The following is a 24,092-nucleotide window of genomic DNA, read 5'->3' on the forward strand; positions in this document are numbered from 1 at the left end:
GTGGTGAGTGTGTGGGTCCGTCTTGTGGGTTATTGGTGAGATTGGTTCCGTGGTGAGGATGTGAGTCCATGTGAGTTTGTGGTGAGGATGTGAGTCCATGTTGTGAGTTCGTGGTGAGGATGTGTGTCCTTGTTGTGAGTTCGTGGTGAGGATGTGAGTCCGTGTTGTGAGTTTGTGGTGAGGATGGGGGTTCGTGGTTAGAATGGTGGGTTCCTGGTTGGGGGATATGGGAAAGTGGTGAGGATGTGAGTTCGTGTTGTGACTCTCTACACCATCTCCACCCCCCCCCACCCACCCACAGCTTTCCACACAGAGACCTTGGGAACTGCTGCGTGAGAGAAGCCACTCTGAGTATCAACACCATGGAGGTACGCATGGGCCCCTACGCTCGACTTACGAACACCACCAGCACTCACCAACACCACCCACACTTCCGAACACCACCCACACTTACTAACACCACCCTCACTTACGAACACCACCAGCACTTACTAACACTACCAGCACTTACGAACACCAATAGCACTTATGAACACCACCCATACTTTCGAACACCACCTTCACTTACGAACAACACCCTCACTTACGAACAACACCCTCACTTACGAACACCACCCACACTACGAACACCACCCACACTTACAAACACCACCCACACTACGAACGAGCTTCCATGAAATATATATTTGTTTAACATCGACTTACAACTCGCACTTGCAAACCGAACGGCGGAACGATCCTCTGCGAGATATAGTGAGTGTTTGTGATGCCTGTACACTACTCTGTGGCACCACAATGGCGACATATTAACAACCTCACTTGGTTTCCAGTAGGTCGTGGGTTCGACCCCGACCGTAACATCTACTGTTTATTTGAAGTTTGTGTGTAGAGGAGCCTACTCCAATATTGTTTTTATGTGTGTGTGTATGTGCATGTAGACGAACCAAGCTGGAGCAAGAAGGAGAGAGGCAGTCTCTGGCAACACGTGGAGTGCGTTGTCCGCAACCGGCACCGGCCTTATCCACAGTAAATCGCTTCGAGGTGAGGAACAGCAGTGAGCAAAAGTGGCCACGGTGAATGGAGGGAAGTCACTACCGCCATTTTTCATGGGGGACTTCACGTTGGCCATGTGGCTTAGGGGACTTTATTGCAGTCCTGTTGCATGGGAGACTTCATTGTGCCCATTTTGCATGGGGGATATCACGGCAGCAATGTTGCATGGGGTACTTCACTACGGCCATGCTGCATGGGGGGCGTCACTATGGCCATGTTACATGCGAGATTTCATGGCTGCAATGATGCATGGGGGTTTTTAGGGCGGCCATGTTTAATGAGGGATGTCATGATGGTCATGATGATCATGCTGCATTGGGGATATTACAGCGGCCATGTTGCATGGGGGTTGTCATGGTGGCCATGTTGCATGGGGGTTGTCATGGTGGCCATGTTGCATGGGGGATGTCACGGCACCCATATTGCATGAGGGATGTCACTGCGGCCATGTTGCAAGGGGGACTTGATTGCGGCCATGTTGCATGGGGGATGTCACTGCAGCCATGTTACATGGGGGACTTTATTACGGCCATGTTGAATGAGGGATGTCCTGATGGCCATGTTGCATGGGGGATGTCATGGCAGCCACATTGCATGTGGGTTGTCATGGTGGCCATGTTGCACGAGGGATGTCATGGCAGCCATGTTACGTGGGTATACAGTATTTGGCTGCCGCTATATATTTCCACGTGATGAAGATCACAGCCACTTCGGTTGGGCCTTACCTGCCAAAATAAAAAATATATAGTTTAGTTTTAGTATGGGTCTCTATGGGTCGTTATGGTTCGATATGAGCATGGATCTCTGTGGGTCTATGGATCTATATGAGTGTGGTTCTCTATGGTTCGATACCAGTATGGGTTTCTGTGGGTCTGAGTGGAGTGATGAGTCTCCACGTGATGATAATTACGACGATGACGATATAGCTCTAGCGGGGGTCTTACTTGGCATGTAAACAAAACAGAAATAGTTAAAAGTCTAAGATGTCGTTGTTGTTGTCACGTGTGCAGCGATCCTGGATCTCTTTGGGCCTCAGGTAAGTCATCGCCAAAAGCCGGAGCTGGAGGCCATGAAACAAGTATGGTTCTTCACTGTGGACAAGGTCGGCAAACCCCGGGGCGGCAACAACAACGACAGCTACGACGACGATAACAACAACTACATCCCTGTGAGGCTCACAGTGACACCCATGGAGACCCAAAGAGACACCCACAGAGACCCACTCCCATTGAGACCCACAAAGGCATCCAAAGAGACACCATTAGACACCCACAGAGGTTTTTGTTGGGTTAGAAGGCATGAGTATAAATATGTAATCGTTAAACTTGCCACCACCATCAGACACAGACAGTCAGTTAGGGTTTTGTGTTACGGGTTTCTGGGGGTCTCTGTGAGTGTCTAAGGATCTGTTTGGGTCTTTATTGGTCTGGGTGTCTGTGGGTCTCTGTGAAAGTGTTCAAGTTATTTCGCACCGTATGTAGTAAACTTTGGCTAATCCACTCACGACGTCGGCCGTGGTGGCCAGGAGATGTTAACTCCCTCCCCTGGTATACAGGAGGTCGTGGGTTCGATACCGACCCTGACGCCTGCTGTATATTTGGAGTTTGCGTCTCTCTCTCCCCGTGGTTGCGTGGATTTTTCTCCGGGTCCTCCGTTTTTCTCCTTCCACATTTAGAAACAACGTCAAAGAGCAATTGGCTGCTTCTGCTGTAAATTTCCACACGGTGATAATGATGAGGCCCCACTTCGTTGAGCAATGATTTGTGATGGCCAGGTCGCTCCATAGCAGCTCAGTGTGGGGCCTTTAACAGCGTAGCAATAGGCTGTAGCCTTTCTGGACATAAAACACATACTTGTGGTTAATATGCAGACAAAAACATGCTCTGATAATGTGTGGCATTGCCTTTGAAACTGATTGGTCTACACCAGAGAGAGCAGCCTTCTTTAGGGCCTAGTCTCAATACCAGTGTCTCACTACCCAGTGTCTCACCACCAGTGTTTCACCACCAGTGTCTCACTACCCAGTGTCTCACAACTTGTGTCTCACCACCAGTGTCTCACTACCCAGTGTCCCAAAACCTGTGTCCCAAAACATGTGTCTCACAACCTGTGTCTCACAACCAGTGTCTCACCACCAGTGTCTCACAACCAGTGTCTCACTACCCAGTGTCTCACTACCAGTATGTCACTACCAGTGTCTCACCACCAGTGTCTCACCACCAGCGCCTCACCACCAGTGTCTAACCACCAGTGTCTCACTACCAGTGTCCCAAATCCTGTGTCTCACCACCAGTGTCTCACCACCAGTGTCTCACCACCAGCGTCTCACTACCCAGTGTTAGATCAATAAACGCAAAAAGGCGAACAACCCCCCCCCCCCCCCCCCAAGTTTTAACGGCATTCGGTATTCTTGGGTCTTTCGGTAAAGTCACGTAGATAGGTTCAAAGAAAATAATACAAAATAACAGAAAGACGACCGCTTGCGTTGCGATCGAAACGTCATAGTTGTCCGTTATTTTTTTTTATTATCTTTGAACCTATCTACGTGATATTACCAAAAGATCCAAGAATATGAATTCCTGCAGTCACGAAAGCTTTAAGTCAAGCATTCGGCAGTTTCCACGATCTAACACCCAAGCAAAAAGAAACCTCCGTAGCTGATAATGGCAGTCGTGGAAGCCCCGACTACTGCTGCAACTACCGAACGTTCGACGCTCTGATTGCGACGACTCTGACTACCGGCCTCCGCCTCCTAGGTCCGCAAGGAACAGCTCCACTACCGCTATGAGGTGCAGAAGATGATCGGCGAGGGAGGCCAGGGCCTGGTGCTGCAGTGCCTCGACCACAAAACCAAACTGCTCGTGGCCGTCAAGATGCTGTCGCTGCCCTTGTCGTGAGTCGGAGGGCCTTCCGCGGTGGCCCGCTCTCTCGGAAAATAATCATCAAATGATTGGAGGCACCGCCGTGAAACTGCCACTAACTATGGACTCGCTGACAAAATACTAACTGCCGTAAGACTTCTGCTAACAATAAACTATCAAAATACTGACATAAACCTGCTGCTAAATATGAACTAACAAAATATTAACTGACATAAAACTGCTGCTAACTATAAACTAACAATATCTTACTGCCATAAAACTGCTGCTAATTATAAAGTAACAGACTAACTGACATAAAACTTACTAACTATGAACGAACTCACGAAATAATAACCTGCCGTAAGGCTACTGCTATGAACGAAAATTAACTAACAAAATAATAACTGCCATACAACTATTGCTAACTATAAACTAACAGGCCCATACAGACCCGCAAAGACCCATAGAGACCCACAGAGACACCCAGACCCTTAGAGACCCACGGATGCACCCAGACCCTTAGAGACCCACAGAGGCCCACAGAAACACCCAGACCCAGAGACCCACAAAGACCAGCAAAGTAACCCACAGAGACACCCACAGAGACCCCACAGAGACCCCCACAGAGACACCCACAGAGAGTCACCGTTGATTTCGTGGCCTTCCCGCTGCGCAGCTCCTCGACAGCGGCCCGCCAGAGGACGGAGTTGGAGGTGGCCAAGGAGCTGCAGGGCAAGGCCAGCAATGAGCGCTACGGAGTCATCCCGGTCCTGGACACGTTCCAATTCCGCGGACACAATTGCCTCGTCGTCGAGCTCTTGAAGTACGCGAACCTCCCCCTCCCACCCCCCCACCCACCCACCCACGAGTGTGTGCGTGTCCATTGCTCCGCTCGATAGTTGATTTATTTCGGAATAAATATTTATTTAATATTTGATCAAGCAACCAGATTTATCACATTTATTTATTGAGTTTCACACGCATGGCTTTCGCGACCAATATCATCCATAATAAAGATATTTTTGGGTTAGATCAAGTAAATATATAAATGTTGTGTCGTTAAACCCACAACCACCCAACATAGCCAACTAGTAAGGGTTGTCACGCAAACAGAACGTGACAATTCGTTACTAGTATAGCACTATTGTGTAGTGTCGTGTAAAGTGTAGTAGTGTATAGTGTGGTGTATAGTAGTGTATAATGTAGCAGAAAGTGTAGTGTATAGTAGTGTATAGTGTAGTAGAAAGTGTAGTGTATAGTTGTGTATTGTAGTGTATAGTAGTGTATAGTGTAGTGTATAGTGTAGTAGAAAGTGTCGTGTATAGTAGTGTAGTGTATAGTGTAGTAGAAAGTATAGTGTATAGTAGTGTATAGTGTGTCTGACCAGCTAGTTGTGCCTCAGGCTTGTTCCATCTGGGCCGGCCCTCTAGCTGCTACCGTAGGCGCACACCAGCTCAACATCCCTGGTGAGTCGGTACAGTCAGCAGCTGTCAACGCCGAACCCCGGGCGGCGGTTAACGAACCCGGAAAATTCAGCTTGTCTGAGCCAGAGCATGTGGAACCCCTGGTGGAGGAAATTCCACCAAAACGGGTCTTCGGACCTTCCACTGCAACCAGGACCATCTCCAGTCTTGACTACGTCTTGCCACTGGGTACAGATGCGGCTGGTCGAGAGAGTGAGGTTGAAGCTGCGCAAATCACCCTCACTTAAATCCAAGTTCTCTGCGCAAGTCATGGCACTTTTTACCATCGTCATTATCCAAGTCCTGTGGCGATGGGTGAGCGACGAAGCAGCAGGCACGGATATGCTGGAAGCTGTAGCCGCAAACCTGCACGCAGGCGGCTCAGGATATTGGTCGTTCCTTCACTGGACCGAAGCAGCAGTGAAGTCCGGCAGCACCCTGAGTGACTGAGCAGCCCTATTCAGGATCAGATATGGCATTGGAAAATGTAACAGCAACGGTCTTCTGCTGCTGAAACATGCTCTGAATTTGACCTGCTCATCACCAACACGATATTCCAACTACCAAAGCGCAAGAAAACTTCATGGATGCATCCTTGTTCACACCACTGGCACTGGATTGCTGACGTCATCATGAGGAGGAGCGACCGGCACGATGTCAGGGTGACCAAGGCAATGTGTGGTGCTGAATGTTGGACTGGCCATCGTCTCATCATCTCCAAACTTAACATCCGGATTCAGCCTCCCAGACGCCCACAAGGAAAAAGACGTGGCAAGCGTCTTAACATCACTCGCCTACAACAGGAACACACCAGATTAGCCTTTGTTGAGGCTCTAGACCATCACCTGGAGTCTCTAAACTTCGAGCATACAGACGCTGAGGCAGACTGGACTGCTCTCAAGACCGTGCTGCATTCTATAGCCCTTGAATCACTTGGTGTTCCATTACGTACACATCAAGATTGGTTTGATGAGAACGATGCAGAAATCCGAGCACTCGTTGACGAAAAACACCGCCTGCATAAAGCATATCTGAATGACAGCAGCTCAAGTTTAAAGAAAACTGCCTTCCTCAACATTCGCAGGATTGTCCAGCAGAGACTCAGAGTCATGCAAGACACCAACTGTGCGCAAAAGCTGAGGAGATTCAATCCTACGCTGACAGTAACAACACCAATTGCCTCTATGATGCACTCAAGCAGGTCTATGGTCCGCAACGCTCAGGAACTTCACCTTTCCTGAATGCAGATGGAACAACACTCCTCACAGAGAAGGACAAAATACTTGCAAGGTGGGCCGAACACTACAGCGCAGTCCTCAACCGGCCATCATGCATAAATGAGGAGGCAATTGCGAGACTGCCTCAAGTTGAAATAAACCAGTCCCTTGCTGTTCTACCATCCATTGAGAAAACCTGCAAAGCCATAACACTCCTCTCATCAGGCAAAGCTCCAGGGTCCGATGCCATTCCAGCAGTAATCTATAAGGCTGGAGGGCCACGCTTAGTCGAGAAACTGACCGACCTCTTCCAGTCTCTGTGGAAATTAGAAGCTGTTCCCAAGGAGTTCAAGGATACCACTATAATCAATCTATATAAGAGGAAAGGCAATCGGCAGGACTGCGACAACCATGGAGGCATCTCTATATTATCAATCGCTGGCAAAATCTTGGCAAGAATCCTTCTGAACCGCCTAATTGTCCACCTAGACCAGGTTCTGCTACCTGAGAGTCAGTGTAGTTTCAGAAAAGACCGCGGAACCACTGACATGGTATTTACTGCCCAGCAGTTACAGGAGAAATGCCAAGAACAAAATGTTGATCTATATATGGCTTTCGGGGATCTAACAAAAGCATTCTCCACAGTCAGCCGGGAGGGCCTATGGGAAATCATGGCCAAGTATGGGTGTCCAGACAAGTTAATTGGTATCGTGCGCAATCTCCATGATGGCATGATGGCCAGCGTCAGAGACCAGCAAGAACTCTCTGATCCGTTCCCAATCACAAACGGGGTGAAGCAAGGCTGCGTATTAGCGCCAACGCTCTTCAGCAAGGTGTTTTCTGCCATGCTGCAAGACTCATTCCAGAACCACAACACTGGGATTAACTTCATCTACCGTTTTGACGGTGGGCTATTCAATCTGCGGAGGATGCAAGCCAAAACTAGAGTGGAGGAAGTCACTGTTCGAGAACTTGTGTTTGCTGATGACTGTGCTCTGGCTGCTGGCTCAAATAAAGATCTACAGGACAGTATCGACCACTTCTCCTCAGCTTGTAACAACTTCGGCCTAACAATCAGCACAAATTTCGATTTAAAGCTTTCGTGACTGCAGGGATTCATCTTCTTGGTTCTTTCGGTAAAGTCACGTAGAAGGGAAGTAATAAAATAATAAAAATAAAACATAATAAAACAATTCTCACGACGTTTCGGCCACAACGCAAGCAGCCGTCCTCAGGCGAAGAATGAGAACATTATCAAGCTAGGAGCTTATATAGGTGTAGCGAGGAGGAGCGCCTTAACAAAAGAATGTGCATATGAAGAGGAATTTAGCATACCAATGGGCAATGAGTAGGAGGTGGGCGGAGGGGTTTCAAAGTCCCATTATGCCCATGCATTATGCAGGATCAACAGCACCACGGGGGGGGCGCAAGGAACAGCGTTAATAAAGGAAAGGAATGTTAATGATATGTAGCTGCATTTACCAAACAACCACGTAGAAAACCAAAGTAAAAACTACATAAAAAACTAAAATATAAACTGATACTTACTATACTCTACAATAAGCTGAGTTACTAACAAAAAATAATAAATTACAATTCTACGTCGTAAGAAGTATATAATATACTTCCATCTAAACTTTATTCTCTTAGCATATACAGTACTATATACTGCCATAGATAAACCCAACATTAAATTATATACTGTATTGCTGTAAACCACCCTATACTTTATACATTTTAATATAACACTATGTATTATTCAACTCACCCTAATGTGTATCGAAATGGTTTATTACGTCCTTCCAATGATTGCTAAGCCTGAATCCATCTTCTTGGTTAAAATTGTCTCTGTGTTTGTATATGTGGATCGCCTCATGAACGAATCTCTCATGATAGCCAGATGGCTTGCAGAGAACCTCCGTCTTGGAGAAGTCAATGTCATGTGAGCCCACTGAGTTGTAACAGTGGTCTGCCACGGCTGAGGTGTTTGTCCTACCGTGTTTTAGATCAGCTTTATGTTCACGAATGCGGTCTGAGACGTGTCGTTTGGTTTCCCCAATGTAACTGCTACCACAGAGGCAACTTAGTTTGTAGACGCCAGGGTACTGTATGTCTGGAATCACATCTTTTACAGACGGTACCAGATCACGGATTTTATGTACTGTGTTGAATCGGACCTGGATCTTGTGTTTAATCAGGATTTTGGAGATCTTTTTTTTGATGTTGCTAGCTGGCTAAGATGCCAGCTAGCAACATCAGCAAAGATGAGCGTTTTGAATTAGCTCAATTAAAAAAGAGGGAGGACATTGTCATCCTCTCAGCCGACAAAGGCAATGCCACTGTCATCATGGACAAAATAGAATACAACAACAAAATTCAAGAACTACTCAACGATGGCAGCTATACAAAAATAAAAAGAGACCCCACCAACAGCCTTGTCTCCAAAACCAACAACATCATTTCTACTTCAACCGCATTAATTGATCAGACCAAACAGTTCTCGTTGAAACCTTCTGCAGCCAGGCCACCAAGATTGTACGGCTTGCCAAAGATACATAAAGAAGATACACCTCTTCGTCCCATTGTCTCTACTATCAACTCCCCCACTTACAAACTGGCTCGTTTTTTGTCCGAAATCCTACGGCCTTTCACTGGAAAAACCACCTCTGCAGTACTAAACTCTACTGACCTGGTATCGACAATCAAGGGGATTGCCCTGTCCCCAGACGACCTGCTTGTCAGTTTTGATGTGGTTTCCTTGTTCACCAAGGTGCCTGTGCCTGACACCATCGCAATCATTGAAGACTTGGTTCATCAAGGACTAAATGCTGGGGTACCCCCCCTGGTGAGACACTGCTTAACCAATACATACTTCACCTGGAATGGAACCTTCTACAAGCAAATTGAGGGCACCCCAATGGGCTCCCCCCTATCTCCGGTTGTAGCCAACATCTTCATGGAAAAATTTGAGACGGACGCCATCCAGACTGCCACTCTACGCCCGACCTTATGGAAGAGGTACGTAGACGATACTTTTGTCATCTGGCCACATGGCCGGCCTGCTCTAGACCAATTTCTCGGCCACATCAATTCCATACACCCAGCCATCAGATTCACCATGGAAGTCGAAAATGATGGCAAGCTACCCTTTTTGGATGTCCTAATCAAAAGGAGACCTGATGGTTCAATGAGCCACTCTGTCTACAGGAAAGCCACCCACACGGATGCTTATCTAAAACCGGATTCCCACCACCATCCATCCCAGAAGAATTCCCTCATCAAGACTCTATATCATAGAGCCCAATGCATCTCCGACCATGAACACATTTCCAGTGAACTCAAACACGTACGCCAAGCTCTTAAGGCTAATGGTTACTCCGACTACACAATCCGCAAAGCCATCACTCCAACCATCAAGAAAGATCCTGTTGAGGAGCCTTTCAAGACCATCACCTTACCCTACATTGCTGGGGTCACAAAAAAGATCTCCAAAATCCTGATTAAACACAAGATCCAGGTCCGATTCAACACAGTACATAAAATCCGTGATCTGGTACCGTCTGTAAAAGATGTGATTCCAGACATACAGTACCCTGGCGTCTACAAACTAAGTTGCCTCTGTGGTAGCAGTTACATTGGGGAAACCAAACGACACGTCTCAGACCGCATTCGTGAACATAAAGCTGATCTAAAACACGGTAGGACAAACACCTCAGCCGTGGCAGACCACTGTTACAACTCAGTGGGCTCACATGACATTGACTTCTCCAAGACGGAGGTTCTCTGCAAGCCATCTGGCTATCATGAGAGATTCGTTCATGAGGCGATCCACATATACAAACACAGAGACAATTTTAACCGAGAAGATGGATTCAGGCTTAGCAATCATTGGAAGGACGTAATAAACCATTTCGATACACATTAGGGTGAGTTGAATAATACATAGTGTTATATTAAAATGTATAAAGTATAGGGTGGTTTACAGCAATACAGTATATAATTTAATGTTGGGTTTATCTATGGCAGTATATAGTACTGTATATGCTAAGAGAATAAAGTTTAGATGGAAGTATATTATATACTTCTTACGACGTAGAATTGTAATTTATTATTTGTTGTTAGTAACTCAGCTTATTGTAGAGTATAGTAAGTATCAGTTTATATTTTAGTTTTTTATGTAGTTTTTACTTTGGTTTTCTACGTGGTTGTTTGGTAAATGCAGCTACATATCATTAACATTCCTTTCCTTTATTAACGCTGTTCCTTGCGCCCCCCCGTGGTGCTGTTGATCCTGCATAATGCATGGGCATAATGGGACTTTGAAACCCCTCCGCCCACCTCCTACTCATTGCCCATTGGTATGCTAAATTCCTCTTCATATGCACATTCTTTTGTTAAGGCGCTCCTCCTCGCTACACCTATATAAGCTCCTAGCTTGATAATGTTCTCATTCTTCGCCTGAGGACGGCTGCTTGCGTTGTGGCCGAAACGTCGTGAGAATTGTTTTATTATGTTTTATTTTTATTATTTTATTACTTCCCTTCTACGTGACTTTACCGAAAGAACCAAGAAGATGAATCCCTGCAGTCACGAAAGCTTTAAATCGAAATTTAACCGCCTCTACGGGGAGGGTTTCCACATAACTTTGAGATCCTTCAACAAGCTCCGGGATAAGAAGGCTCAGCTAATCGAGTCTCTCACCTTTCTGAAGAGATGCCGCGACTCTAAGGTAATACCAAACGCATTTACACTAACATCTGCTGCTGTAACTTATTCTAATGCGAAACGAATTCTGTCTAGAACTAGCTTAGCTCTTATCTCAGAGAAAATCAGACTTACGCGCACCGAACTAGATCAGTTAGACAAGATACTCTACAAATCACACTTATCTTTGAGTGCAACAATGTCCACATCGGATTGGGAACACGTGGAAAAAATGACTGCCTCTTCAGCTGCCGCTATGTCGACTAAATGTAAGGACAACTTGATTTCCAAATTCAACCGCCTCTCAAACAAGAAACCGGACCCACACATTGAAAAGCTAGATGTTAACAAAGTCGTAATTAATCGCAGTAACAGTCCTATTTCTGAAGGTTTGAAATCCGTTTTAGCTAAAGGACTAAACTTTGCAGTCACACCTAGACACATACCAGTTAATGATATAATTGCTCGAGTAGATGTAGCTCTCAAGGGCTTGAGTCACATCGCTGCAGACGTAGCAAGATCTGAAATCTCTGTAACCCTCAAAAACGCTAAGATGCCAGCTAGCAACATCAGCAAAGATGAGCGTTTTGAATTAGCTCAATTAAAAAAGAGGGAGGACATTGTCATCCTCTCAGCCGACAAAGGCAATGCCACTGTCATCATGGACAAAATAGAATACAACAACAAAATTCAAGAACTACTCAACGATGGCAGCTATACAAAAATAAAAAGAGACCCCACCAACAGCCTTGTCTCCAAAACCAACAACATCATTTCTGCTTCAACCGCATTAATTGATCAGACCAAACAGTTCTCGTTGAAACCTTCTGCAGCCAGGCCACCAAGATTGTACGGCTTGCCAAAGATACATAAAGAAGATACACCTCTTCGTCCCATTGTCTCTACTATCAACTCCCCCACTTACAAACTGGCTCGTTTTTTGTCCGAAATCCTACGGCCTTTCACTGGAAAAACCACCTCTGCAGTACTAAACTCTACTGACCTGGTATCGACAATCAAGGGGATTGCCCTGTCCCCAGACGACCTGCTTGTCAGTTTTGATGTGGTTTCCTTGTTCACCAAGGTGCCTGTGCCTGACACCATCGCAATCATTGAAGACTTGGTTCATCAAGGACTAAATGCTGGGGTACCCCCCCTGGTGAGACACTGCTTAACCAATACATACTTCACCTGGAATGGAACCTTCTACAAGCAAATTGAGGGCACCCCAATGGGCTCCCCCCTATCTCCGGTTGTAGCCAACATCTTCATGGAAAAATTTGAGACGGACGCCATCCAGACTGCCACTCTACGCCCGACCTTATGGAAGAGGTACGTAGACGATACTTTTGTCATCTGGCCACATGGCCGGCCTGCTCTAGACCAATTTCTCGGCCACATCAATTCCATACACCCAGCCATCAGATTCACCATGGAAGTCGAAAATGATGGCAAGCTACCCTTTTTGGATGTCCTAATCAAAAGGAGACCTGATGGTTCAATGAGCCACTCTGTCTACAGGAAAGCCACCCACACGGATGCTTATCTAAAACCGGATTCCCACCACCATCCATCCCAGAAGAATTCCCTCATCAAGACTCTATATCATAGAGCCCAATGCATCTCCGACCATGAACACATTTCCAGTGAACTCAAACACGTACGCCAAGCTCTTAAGGCTAATGGTTACTCCGACTACACAATCCGCAAAGCCATCACTCCAACCATCAAGAAAGATCCTGTTGAGGAGCCTTTCAAGACCATCACCTTACCCTACATTGCTGGGGTCACAAAAAAGATCTCCAAAATCCTGATTAAACACAAGATCCAGGTCCGATTCAACACAGTACATAAAATCCGTGATCTGGTACCGTCTGTAAAAGATGTGATTCCAGACATACAGTACCCTGGCGTCTACAAAACTAAGTTGCCTCTGTGGTAGCAGTTACATTGGGGAAACCAAACGACACGTCTCAGACCGCATTCGTGAACATAAAGCTGATCTAAAACACGGTAGGACAAACACCTCAGCCGTGGCAGACCACTGTTACAACTCAGTGGGCTCACATGACATTGACTTCTCCAAGACGGAGGTTCTCTGCAAGCCATCTGGCTATCATGAGAGATTCGTTCATGAGGCGATCCACATATACAAACACAGAGACAATTTTAACCGAGAAGATGGATTCAGGCTTAGCAATCATTGGAAGGACGTAATAAACCATTTCGATACACATTAGGGTGAGTTGAATAATACATAGTGTTATATTAAAATGTATAAAGTATAGGGTGGTTTACAGCAATACAGTATATAATTTAATGTTGGGTTTATCTATGGCAGTATATAGTACTGTATATGCTAAGAGAATAAAGTTTAGATGGAAGTATATTATATACTTCTTACGACGTAGAATTGTAATTTATTATTTGTTGTTAGTAACTCAGCTTATTGTAGAGTATAGTAAGTATCAGTTTATATTTTAGTTTTTTATGTAGTTTTTACTTTGGTTTTCTACGTGGTTGTTTGGTAAATGCAGCTACATATCATTAACATTCCTTTCCTTTATTAACGCTGTTCCTTGCGCCCCCCCGTGGTGCTGTTGATCCTGCATAATGCATGGGCATAATGGGACTTTGAAACCCCTCCGCCCACCTCCTACTCATTGCCCATTGGTATGCTAAATTCCTCTTCATATGCACATTCTTTTGTTAAGGCGCTCCTCCTCGCTACACCTATATAAGCTCCTAGCTTGATAATGTTCTCATTCTTCGCCTGAGGACGGCTGCTTGCGTTGTGGCCGAAACGTCGTGAGAATTGTTTTATTATGTTTTATTTTTATTATTTTATTACTTCCCTTCTACGTGACTTTACCGAAAGAACCAAGAATCAGCACAAAGAAGACTGACGTCCTATACCAACCTACTCCTGGGAAACCCTTCACTGAGCCAACCATCTTTGTGAATGGGCAAAAGCTTTCAGCCGTTGACAAGTTTATTTACCTTGGTAGTACACTGTCTCGCGCTGTGCACATAGATGATGAAGTTAACATCAGGATTGTCAAGGCCAGTGCAGCCTTTGGGCGTCTACGTGACTCGGTATGGGAAAGGACTGGCATCAAGCAGAAGACAAAACTGAAGGTCTACCGGGCTGTTGTCTTACCAACTCTTCTGTATGGGTGCGAAGCCTGGACAGTTTACCAGCGACATGCCAAGAAATTGAATCATCTCCACTTGAGCTGTCTGAGGAAACTGCTGAGGATCAAGTGGCAAGACAGAATCCCTGACACGGAAGTCCTCAGCAAGGCAAATATCCCCAGCATCTACACCTTGCTTGCTAAGGAACAGCTTAGATGGACTGGCCACGTGACCAGAATGCCCTACGCGAGACTTCCAAAACAAGTCTTCTTTGGCGAGCTGAAGAATGGCAAGCGAGCACAAGGTGGCCCCACAAAGCGCTACAAGGACACCCTTAAAGCTTCCTTGAAGAGCTTTGGATTCGACCTGAAAAGCTGGGAATCCCTAGCACAGGACCGACCTGCCTGGAGAAGAAAAGTACAGGACGGTGCAGTCCTCTGTGAGAGTAGAAGCTCCTGTGCTATCTTGAAGAGGCAGCAGTGCAAATCTACCAAGGACTTGTGGCTGCGCCTCAGAGCTCTACATCCTCCCTGACCTGTCCAGTGTGCCACAGAGAATTCCGGGCTCGGATTGGCCTGTTCAGCCATCTGCGCACTCATCAAAACCCAACAAAATGACAAACGTGCCATGGTCATCATCAACTATGATGGACGAACAAGAAGAAGAAGTGTAGTATAATGGTACAGCACAACGGTGTGTTGGAGAGCCAAGCCAAAACATTTACAATCTCTGAATATGATGTTTCGCCAGTAATTACAACTGGCTTCATCAGGCGACAGCCACAGTTTGTGGAGAATTCCACCTGTTTCGTTCTTTATATAGAGGCACAGATGTGGTGATCAGGCTTCTGTGCTCTTGCGCAAAGTGGGCAGGGGGGGGGATTAATTTTCTAATTTGTTCCAAAATAGCTTTTTTTTAATACCTTTCATAATTAACTTATTTTTGCAGTTTATTTAATGAGTTTAAAGATAGTTAACAATTCATCAAAAGATGTCTCGCCTCGTTAAATCAATTAATTTAATCGATTACATAACTTAATTAATTGCTATTTTGATAATTAATTCATGCAATAATTAATCTGACAATTTTACAAGCACAATTTGTTTGGCAACCGAGTCTCCAAAGCTCTGGGAAGTCGAGCAGCACGCGCCCACGTGGCCCCCGTGGGTCAAGCAGCTCAGCACGGCGAACCGCTGCGTTATCGACAATCGCAGAACACCGTGGCGACAAAGCAGACGCAGGAAATCCCCCCGGGTTGCGAAAGACGCGACTCACGGAAATGCTCCCCATGAACCATACATTAATTTCTTTCATGATAATCTACGTAGAAATAAAAGGGAAATGTGTGGATATGTGTGTCTGTTCGAAATGTTTAGCATACTTGCCAACATGCAACAAACTTGAAATTTGGCACGTGGGTAGCTTCCGTACTGTACACAATGTAAAAAGTATAAAAATAGACTTTTGTATTTTGGGGGGTAATAATGGATATAATCTATTGCATGGCAGTGAGCGATAACGTCACATCTGTGATGGACTAAACTATTAATTTCCGTGCGAAGAACGGGTACACCTGCTAGTAAAATTAATAGGCTATTTTATAAAATAATAAAATAATACGATATTAATAGGTGAATAATAATGAAAAAATACTAATTAACAATAATATGGCAATTAAATGACGGAAAAAATTCTAAGATAAGGAAATTATATTGAAATAATACGAATATATTGCTAATTAAAATTATAATACAATTTTTTATTAAGAAATATTGATAATACAATAATAATAAATAGAATACATGTATTGTTAAATTGTGATATGATAGTAATAAAATGATAGTAATGAAATAATAAAAGGGAATAACATAATCATGGTGAAATTATAATAAAATCATAATGAAGTTATTATTACAAAATATTCAGTTCCCTTGGCGCTAGTGCGGTGCGGCGAGGCCGCGGATGAATACCGCGGAGCGACGAGGCGTTTCATGACCCCTCCCCCCCCCCAAAACTAACCAAGTGGCACAAGTCGGTTTGGGGTCCGGGTCGTGGGTCGCCGAGCGGACGTCATCGGAACGGGAAAGGGGTTTAAACGTCGTCGTCGTTGTCGTGCCAGGCAGAGCCTCTACGACGTCATGAGGAAAGGGAGCATCGGGCGAATCTACGTGAGGCGTTGAGGGAGCACAACAAGGCCATCCTCGACTTCCTGTTGTACGCCAAGGGGCGGGGCATCGTCCACGCGGACATCAAGCCGGTGAGCGGAGCGGGCGCGGTGGTCACGCCCTCTCATCGGGGCGCTCGGTTAGCTGGCGCAAAGGCAGGTCAGCCACGGTTGATCGCGGGGTCGATGCGCTGGCTCCGTCCATCGGGAGGGAGGTGGTGGTAGTGGTGGTGGGGTCACGGTACCTCCGGCGAAGACGATCCGGTACGAGGTGGACACTCGTACCGCAGAGGCAGGCCGGCCACGGTTGATCACGGGGTCGATGCGCTGGCTCGTCAATCTACTGTGACTCTGCCACCTCCTCCTTCCAGATAGAGGTAGCAGGTTGACGGTAGGCAGCTGTGGCTAGGAGATGTTAACTACCTCGCCTGGTATACAGGGGGTCGCGGGTTCGATTACAACCCTGACGCCTGCCGTATATTTGGAGTTTGCGTCTCTCTCGCTCCCCGTGGTGGTCACGTGGATTTTCCTCCAAGCCCTCCGGTTTTTCCCTCTACGTTCAGAATCAACATGACCACGCGTTTAGAGTATTTGACAGCTGCTGTAACCTTTCCGCATGATGATGTTGATATCAGCCCACGTTGAGCTATCGTTTGTGATGGCCAGGGAGCTTCCGACAAAACAGCTGCACAGCAGCTCAGAGTGGGGCCTTACACCTAGTAAAGTAAAACATAACTTAGTTTTAGTCTGTGTCTCTCGAAGTCAGTGTGGGTCTCTGAGTATGGGTCTCTCTATGTCTGTGTGGGTCTCTATGAGTATGGATCTCTGTTGGTCTTTGTGGGTCTCTATGAGTATGGGTCTCTGTGGGTCTGTATGGGTCTCTATGAGTATGGGTCTGTGTGAGTCTCTATAAGTATGGGTCTCTGTTGGTCTTTGTGGGTCTCTATGAGTATGTGTCTCGATGAGTATGGGTCTCTGTGGGTCTGTGTGGGTCTCTATGAGTATGGGTCTCTGTGGGTCTGTATGGGTCTCTATGAGTATGTCGGTCTCTATGAGTATGTGGGTCTCTATGTCTGTGTGGGTCTCTATGAGTATGGGTCTCTGTGGGTCTGTATGGGTCTCTATGAGTATGGGTCTCTATGTCTGTGTGGGTCTCTATGAGTATGGGTCTCTATGAGTATGGGTCTTTAAGGGCCTGTTGAAAGACGTCTCTAGAGTGTTTGGCTGCTGCTATATATGTCCACGCAATTATTATGTTGATGCTGATGATGCTGATGATGCTGATGATGATGCTGACGATGATATCAGCCCCTTGGTTGAGCTGCTGTATTACGTGATGGCCGGGTCGTTTGCAATAAAAGACCTACACAACAGCTCAGCGGGGCCTTACACCCTGATAGTAAAATACAACTTTGAACGGGTCTCAGGCACGTAGCCCGTGTCGCAAGTCGGGCGGGGGGCTGCCCGTGTGGGTGTCAATGCGTCACTTTGCGTGATCGACCCACTGCTGGCTGGACACTCTCGCCGTAACCTCAGAGCGTGGAATTCCTTCTTTGTCTCTCCCCTTTGTCCAGGACAACATTCTGCTCACCGCGGCCGGCAAAGTGAGGGTCACCGACTTCGGGTTCAGCTTTTACCTGAAGCATAAAAGTGAGTGGCCTTGCGTGCATGCGTGGAATTTTTTTTGGGGGGGGGGGGGAGTTTGATGGCGTCAATGTAAACGCAGCCGGCCGGCGAGGTTCAGCGTCACGTAAACAGGACGCTCCAATTCGCCACTTGCACAGCACTAACCGGTGTGCTGGAGATGTAGACCCACTACGACGTTTACAATTCGAGCGTTTACAGCCGAGCATCATCATTAGGCAGGCAGCCAGAGTACGCTGTCCAACCCAATAACTCGCCTCCGCCGTGAAATATCGGTCGCAGAAGCCGACTACGCATTTAGCCGACAAAAAAAAAACTTGTTCCCCCCACGTCGCTGTTGACGGAGGGATTACTTCATATTCATCGTCGTTGTTGTTGCTGTGCAGCAGCCCAAAACGTGGGTGGGACGTTGCCCTACATGGCCCCGGAGCTGCTGCTGGGCTACGATGTCACCTGCGCTGCGGACATGTGGGGCCTGGGCTGTACCTTGGCCGAATTGGCCACCGGCAAGGTGCTCTTCGATTCACCTGCCGTCGAAGAACACCTGCCCTGCTGCATTGAGGTACGGGCGGTGGGTGGGTGGGTGGGTACGGTGGGTATAGTGGGTGGGTATGGTGGGTAGGCGGGCAGGTGTCTATGGGTATGGGTCTATGTGGGTCTGCACAGAGACCCATACTCATAGAGACCATACAAACCCACAGAGACCCATACTCATAGAGACCCATACAGACCCACAGAAACCCATACTCATAGAGTTTGATTCCCTCTCACGGCCCCAAACACCAGAGAGGACTATCTGAACTGGTCCAGGGCCTCTCATAGGTCGACTAAGCCTCAAGCGAGTACAGTAGAACATCTGGTCACGACCATAATTCGTTCCATAACGTTGGTCGCAACCCGATTTGGTCGTGACTCGAACCTAATTTCCGCATTGGATTGTATGTAAATACGATTAATCCGTTCGAGACTCCTACAAACTGTATATAAATATTGTTTATTTTTGGATTTTTAAGCACAAAAATAGTTAATAATGCCGTAAAATTCACAGTGTAATAGTAAACTAAATGTAAAAACATTGAATAACACTGAGAAAACCTTGAACAACAGGGAAAACTAACATTGCCGCTTCAAGGTTTAGAATCGTTCAACAAGATGATTGTTTCGTCTGCTACATCAGTCGGTCGATTCTGAGAGAGAGAGAGAATATTTGCATGAGAAATTCATGTTTCTATTGAAAGTATGTTAACAGTAATATTTGCTTACAGTATTGTTTTTGGAAGCATTCACCGTAATATCGTATGAACGTTTACTTCACCGCATCATCGTATGAATGATGTGAGAAGAGATTAACGGGTTATTACGTGAGCGATTTACGTACTCAGCACTTTCGCTCTCTAAATTACGGCTTGAATGAGGGGGGAGGGGTATGACTACACTCACAAAGTTAATATCTTACTAGGAATTTTATATAACAAAAGTTACATAACTGTTACGCGTTGTGTAATTCAACAAAAAAACGGCACGGAAGGGGAAATCGGCCGCGGCCGTGTTTGATCGCCACCCGAGTATGTGTTCGTTACCAGATTAAAATTTTCTGTGAATTTTTTGGTCGGAACCCGATTTGGTCGTGATCAGAAGCATTCGTGACCAGAGGTTCTACTGTACCTGGTGTAGCAGTGTGTAGTAAACATTTCCACTGGGGGAGACAAAGGTGGCCGGGCGTGGCACTGGGCACCCACCCCCTCGTGTGCCGTTCATGCCTTTATAAGTGCTGCTCGCTGCTAACAGCACTTGCCCCAGCAATGAGATGAGGCTAATAAGGAGAGGGAGAGGGATTGTTGTCTTTGTACACAGTGCGTCCTTCATAGGTGCTGCTCGCGATTAAACAGCACTTGCCCCAGCAATGAGATGAGGATAATACGGGGAAGCGGGGATTGTTGTCTTTGTACACAGTGCCGGCCTCCACAGGCGCTGCCTCCACCACGACTCACCGCTGACAGACAGCATTTGCCCCAATGGGCCCGCTGAGGCTCCACCGGCTGTAACCCCCCCCCCTCCTCCTTTTGTCTTCGTCTGAAACCATGCGCAGATCCTGGGCATGCCCCCGAAAAAGATGGTGGACGACGCCCCAAACAGGACACTTTTCTTTGGTGAGTCGAGGAGCTCGGGCAGGCTGGCGCAAGCGACGTAACCCATTCCGTTTTGTTAGGTGGGGGTGGCAGTGAGGCTCTTATATGGTTATTTTGTGGGGGGGGGGGGGTGGCTGGGGGGGACTGATTATCTCGGGGGTGGGGTGGGGTTTTGGGCTCCCAGTAGCAGTCGTTATGAAGCATAGGTGCGTGGGTGAGTGAGCAGGTGGGTGGTTAGGTGAGTGGGTGGGTGAGTGGGTGGTTGAGTGAGTAGGTGGGTGAGTGGTTGAGAAGGTGAGTAGGTAGGTGAGTGAGTGGTTGGGTGGGTGAGTGGGAGAGTGGGTATGTAGATGGGTGAGTGGGTATGTAGGTGGGTGAGTGGATATGTAGGTAGGTAGGTGGGCGAGTGGGTGGGTAGGTGGGTAAGTGCATAGGTGGGTGGGTGAGTGGGTCGGTGTGAGGGTAGGTGAGTAAGTGGGCAGGTGAGTGGGTGTGTAGGGTGGTTAGGTAGGTTGGTAGGTAGGTGGATGAGTGGGTATGTAGGTGTTTCGGTGAGTGGGTGAGTGGGTGGGTGGGTAGATGGGTGGGTGAGTGGGTATGTAGGTGGATAGGTAGGTGGGTAGGTTAGTGGATGAGCAGGTATGTGGGCGACGTGGTGGTTGGTGACTGCGTGCGTCTCTGCAGACTCTGAGGGCCTCCCCGACAACCTGTCCAAGCAGCGGCCACCAGGAAGCCTCCCTCTGCACCGCGCGCTGCAGGGCCACCACCCTCAGCTGGTGGACTTCGTCAGCCGCTGCCTGCAGTACGAACCACACTCACCCCTCGCTCACCCCCACGTCTCCCCACTTATCCCCACACCACTCACCCCCACTCACCATCCTATACCTGTCAACACCTTATCAGTGCCCTACCTTACAACAGACCCAACTCAGACATTGTCGGTTACTCCGTGCCCCTTATAAATCTCAACGTTCATCCTAGAAAGTCCCATCACAAGGGACAAACACAAACAAATAGATACAAGTTATTATTTTTACCCAGGATTGAAACGGCTGCACTACGTACGGACCTGAAAACTCAATTTCCGTGTACAAGAATATGGAATAATCCGTACGGGTTGACAGCTCTGCCACCCACTCACTACCCACCACCACTCCCTCCCACCATCTCCATCCCCCACCTCTCCCCACTCTTCCCCCACCTCCCACCCTGTCAAATCATCTCACCATGCCCCTCTTACCACGTGTGCGTCCCCCCCCCCTCCCTCCCCGTGCGTCTCCCAACAGATGGGATCCGAATCTCCGGATGACGCCTGAGCAGGCGCTGGCTCACAGCTGGCTCCAAACCACCACCACCATCCGGGCCACCACCAGCAGGGCCACCCCCACCACCACCCGGGCCACCACCACCACCCGGGCCACCACCACCACCCGGGCCACCACCGCCAGTGAGGCCACCCCCACCACCATCCGGGCTACCACCACCACCCGGGCCATCCCCACCACCGCCACCATCCGGGCCACCACCACCACCCGGGCCATCCCCACCACCACCACCATCCGGGCCACCACCACCACCCGGGCCATCCCCACCACCACCACCATCCGGGCCACCACCACCACCCGGGCCATCCCCACCACCACTGTGCCCAAGGAGGACAGCCGGCGCATCATCACGCTCGCCAAAGACGACGACTACATCTCGTTCAGGTGCGCTGCCGCCGCGCCTCCTCACAACGTCTCGGTCGTCGTCGTCGTCCGCTGTCCGTCGCCGATGGGTCTGCCACAGCGTTCTTCATTGCAAGGCCCACCGCGAGCCACTTGGGGGCCCTGGTGGCCTTGAGTGCAGACTCCAACAATGCACATATGTGAAACTAAACTATTTTGATGTTGCGATGTGATTTGACCCAACTAGGTCATTTGCGGGTTGTTTTACAAACTGTAAATTTTCACCGTAACGCCGGCATCCCACGGTGGTGAGATGTTGATGACTTCGCCAGGTATACAGGAGGTCATAGGTTCGATCCCGACCCTGACGCCTGTATATTCGGAGTTTGCATGTTCTCCTCCTGGTCGCATGGATTTTTCTCCGGGCCCTCCGGGTTTTTCCCTCCACATTTAAAAACTTGAATTTAGAGTATTTGGCAGCTATACATTTTTATGTGAAGAGCTACATAGCTCAGTGGTAAAATAAAAATAGTTTCGTTTTACTTGAGTTTTCGAGCATGGGCACAGAGTTTTTATTTAACGCAATCTCTGAGCTGACGGCGTGTAATGTTGTTCATTTGTTTATGCATCCGCAGTTTTTAACAGGGCGGGCGTTGGCCTCTAACTGGCAAACGTCTGCTAGGACGCGTAATGAGAGTCCAGCACCGACCGTGTGACTTGCCGCGACCCCTCCTGTGACTTCTGTGCCCCCCCCCCCCTCCCAACAGGCACCACGTCTACAAGCGCGACGGCAAGGACATCGAGTTGAAGGAGGTGGGACCGTGATTCAAGATGAAGTGTAAGTCTGCTTGACACGTTCCAGCTCGTCTCCACTTTATACCCCTGCGGAGGCGGTGGAAAATCCTTGTGGACTTCCCTACGAAGTGATCGACCCCAGGGAGGATGATGGGCTTGAATGTAAGAGTCTAGCGTCGGGCCGCGCGGCCCGCAAGTGACTTGCAGAGCGGGTCGGAACTTGAGTCGGTGGGGTCGCTGCTCTGGTCGCATTCGCTGTGCCGTGACCTGACCCGCATTCCCCCACCCCCGATGCGATGTGTAAATTTAAAGATGACCGGGCGTAATGCTGGCCACCCACACCAACCCCTTCGTGTGCCGTGGTGGCTTTCCTACGTGCTAATAAGTGAACAGCGCTTTTCCCACACGATCTTAAAGGCTACATGGGGAGGATCTTTGCCTTCGTGTGTCGCACAGTCTACGAGATTAAACTGGGCACGCTGGACAACGCGGCCACCGCCGAGGTGGAGTGGCCCTGGTGACTGTACATGAACACGGCGAAGAAGCGGAAGTTCCTGAGCGTGGATTGAGGGGGGGGGCAACTTCTCCCCCCCCCCCAACACTGCGGGCCTGGGGGGAGGGGCGGTGGGGTGGGGTGTTTGTCCCTGAAAACCTGGAGTTGGAGTCAACTCGCGGCGCTCTCCGCCGAGGCTCGAGGCGTTGAGGAGAGGTCGCCGTGTGGATAGGGCAGTGCGTGAATTGCTGTTCCAACCCTCGTCACACACGCGCATCATACGCGTCACACACACATTGCGGATGTACATTTATCAAACACAAACATGCACATCGTCGCATGCGTCGCGCAGACGCACACAATTGCACAAAAAGACAAAAGTACCCCGTATCGCCTTTAACAGATTGCTGGGGCAAGTGCTGTTAGCGGGTAGCACCTATGATGGCCGGCATGGCACAGAAGTGGGTGGGTGGCCAGCCCCACGTCTGGCTGCCTTTGTCTCCCCAGGTTTGCGATGTTATACACACCACACCACGTACTCAGATGGCTGAGTTCGTAGGGCGTTAACTGCTGTACCACCGCTCCCCAAACGGTGTACACAAACATACACGTGTACACAAAACGAAATTAACATTTATTTAAGTAAAAAAAAAGAAAATACCAAGTCAGGCAGATGGAGAAAGTGGCTTGTCGTTGTGTATGTGTAGATATGAAAAACTGCCATAAATAAATAATATTTTTGGGAAGTCACAAGCGCCTTACATCAC

General features: G+C 48.0%; 1 protein-coding gene and 1 long non-coding RNA gene across 2 annotated transcripts; both read left to right on the plus strand.

Annotated features, from left to right (window-relative positions):
- Nucleotides 1-362: 362 nt before the first annotated feature.
- On the plus strand, nt 363-21,686 carry LOC144731149 (dual specificity tyrosine-phosphorylation-regulated kinase 2-like). The gene is made up of 10 exons (XM_078612114.1): nt 363-368; nt 2,090-2,221; nt 3,810-3,946; nt 4,591-4,681; nt 16,553-16,690; nt 18,172-18,247; nt 18,628-18,803; nt 20,331-20,391; nt 21,055-21,155; nt 21,657-21,686. Exons 1-10 carry the CDS (start codon nt 363-365, stop codon nt 21,684-21,686), a joined length of 948 nt encoding a protein of 315 aa, XP_078468240.1.
- A 315-nt stretch (nt 21,687-22,001) lies between these two features.
- Nucleotides 22,002-23,390, plus strand: LOC144731175 (uncharacterized). The gene is made up of 3 exons (XR_013587918.1): nt 22,002-22,079; nt 22,805-22,875; nt 23,289-23,390. It is a non-coding gene; the product is annotated as an uncharacterized LOC144731175 (long non-coding RNA).
- The last annotated feature ends 702 nt before the right edge of the window (nt 23,391-24,092 follow it).

The sequence above is a fragment of the Lampetra planeri genome, chromosome 38, assembly GCF_965212315.1.
Source record: "Lampetra planeri chromosome 38, kcLamPlan1.2.h2, whole genome shotgun sequence".
In the NCBI taxonomy this organism is placed as follows: Eukaryota; Metazoa; Chordata; class Hyperoartia; order Petromyzontiformes; family Petromyzontidae; genus Lampetra; species Lampetra planeri.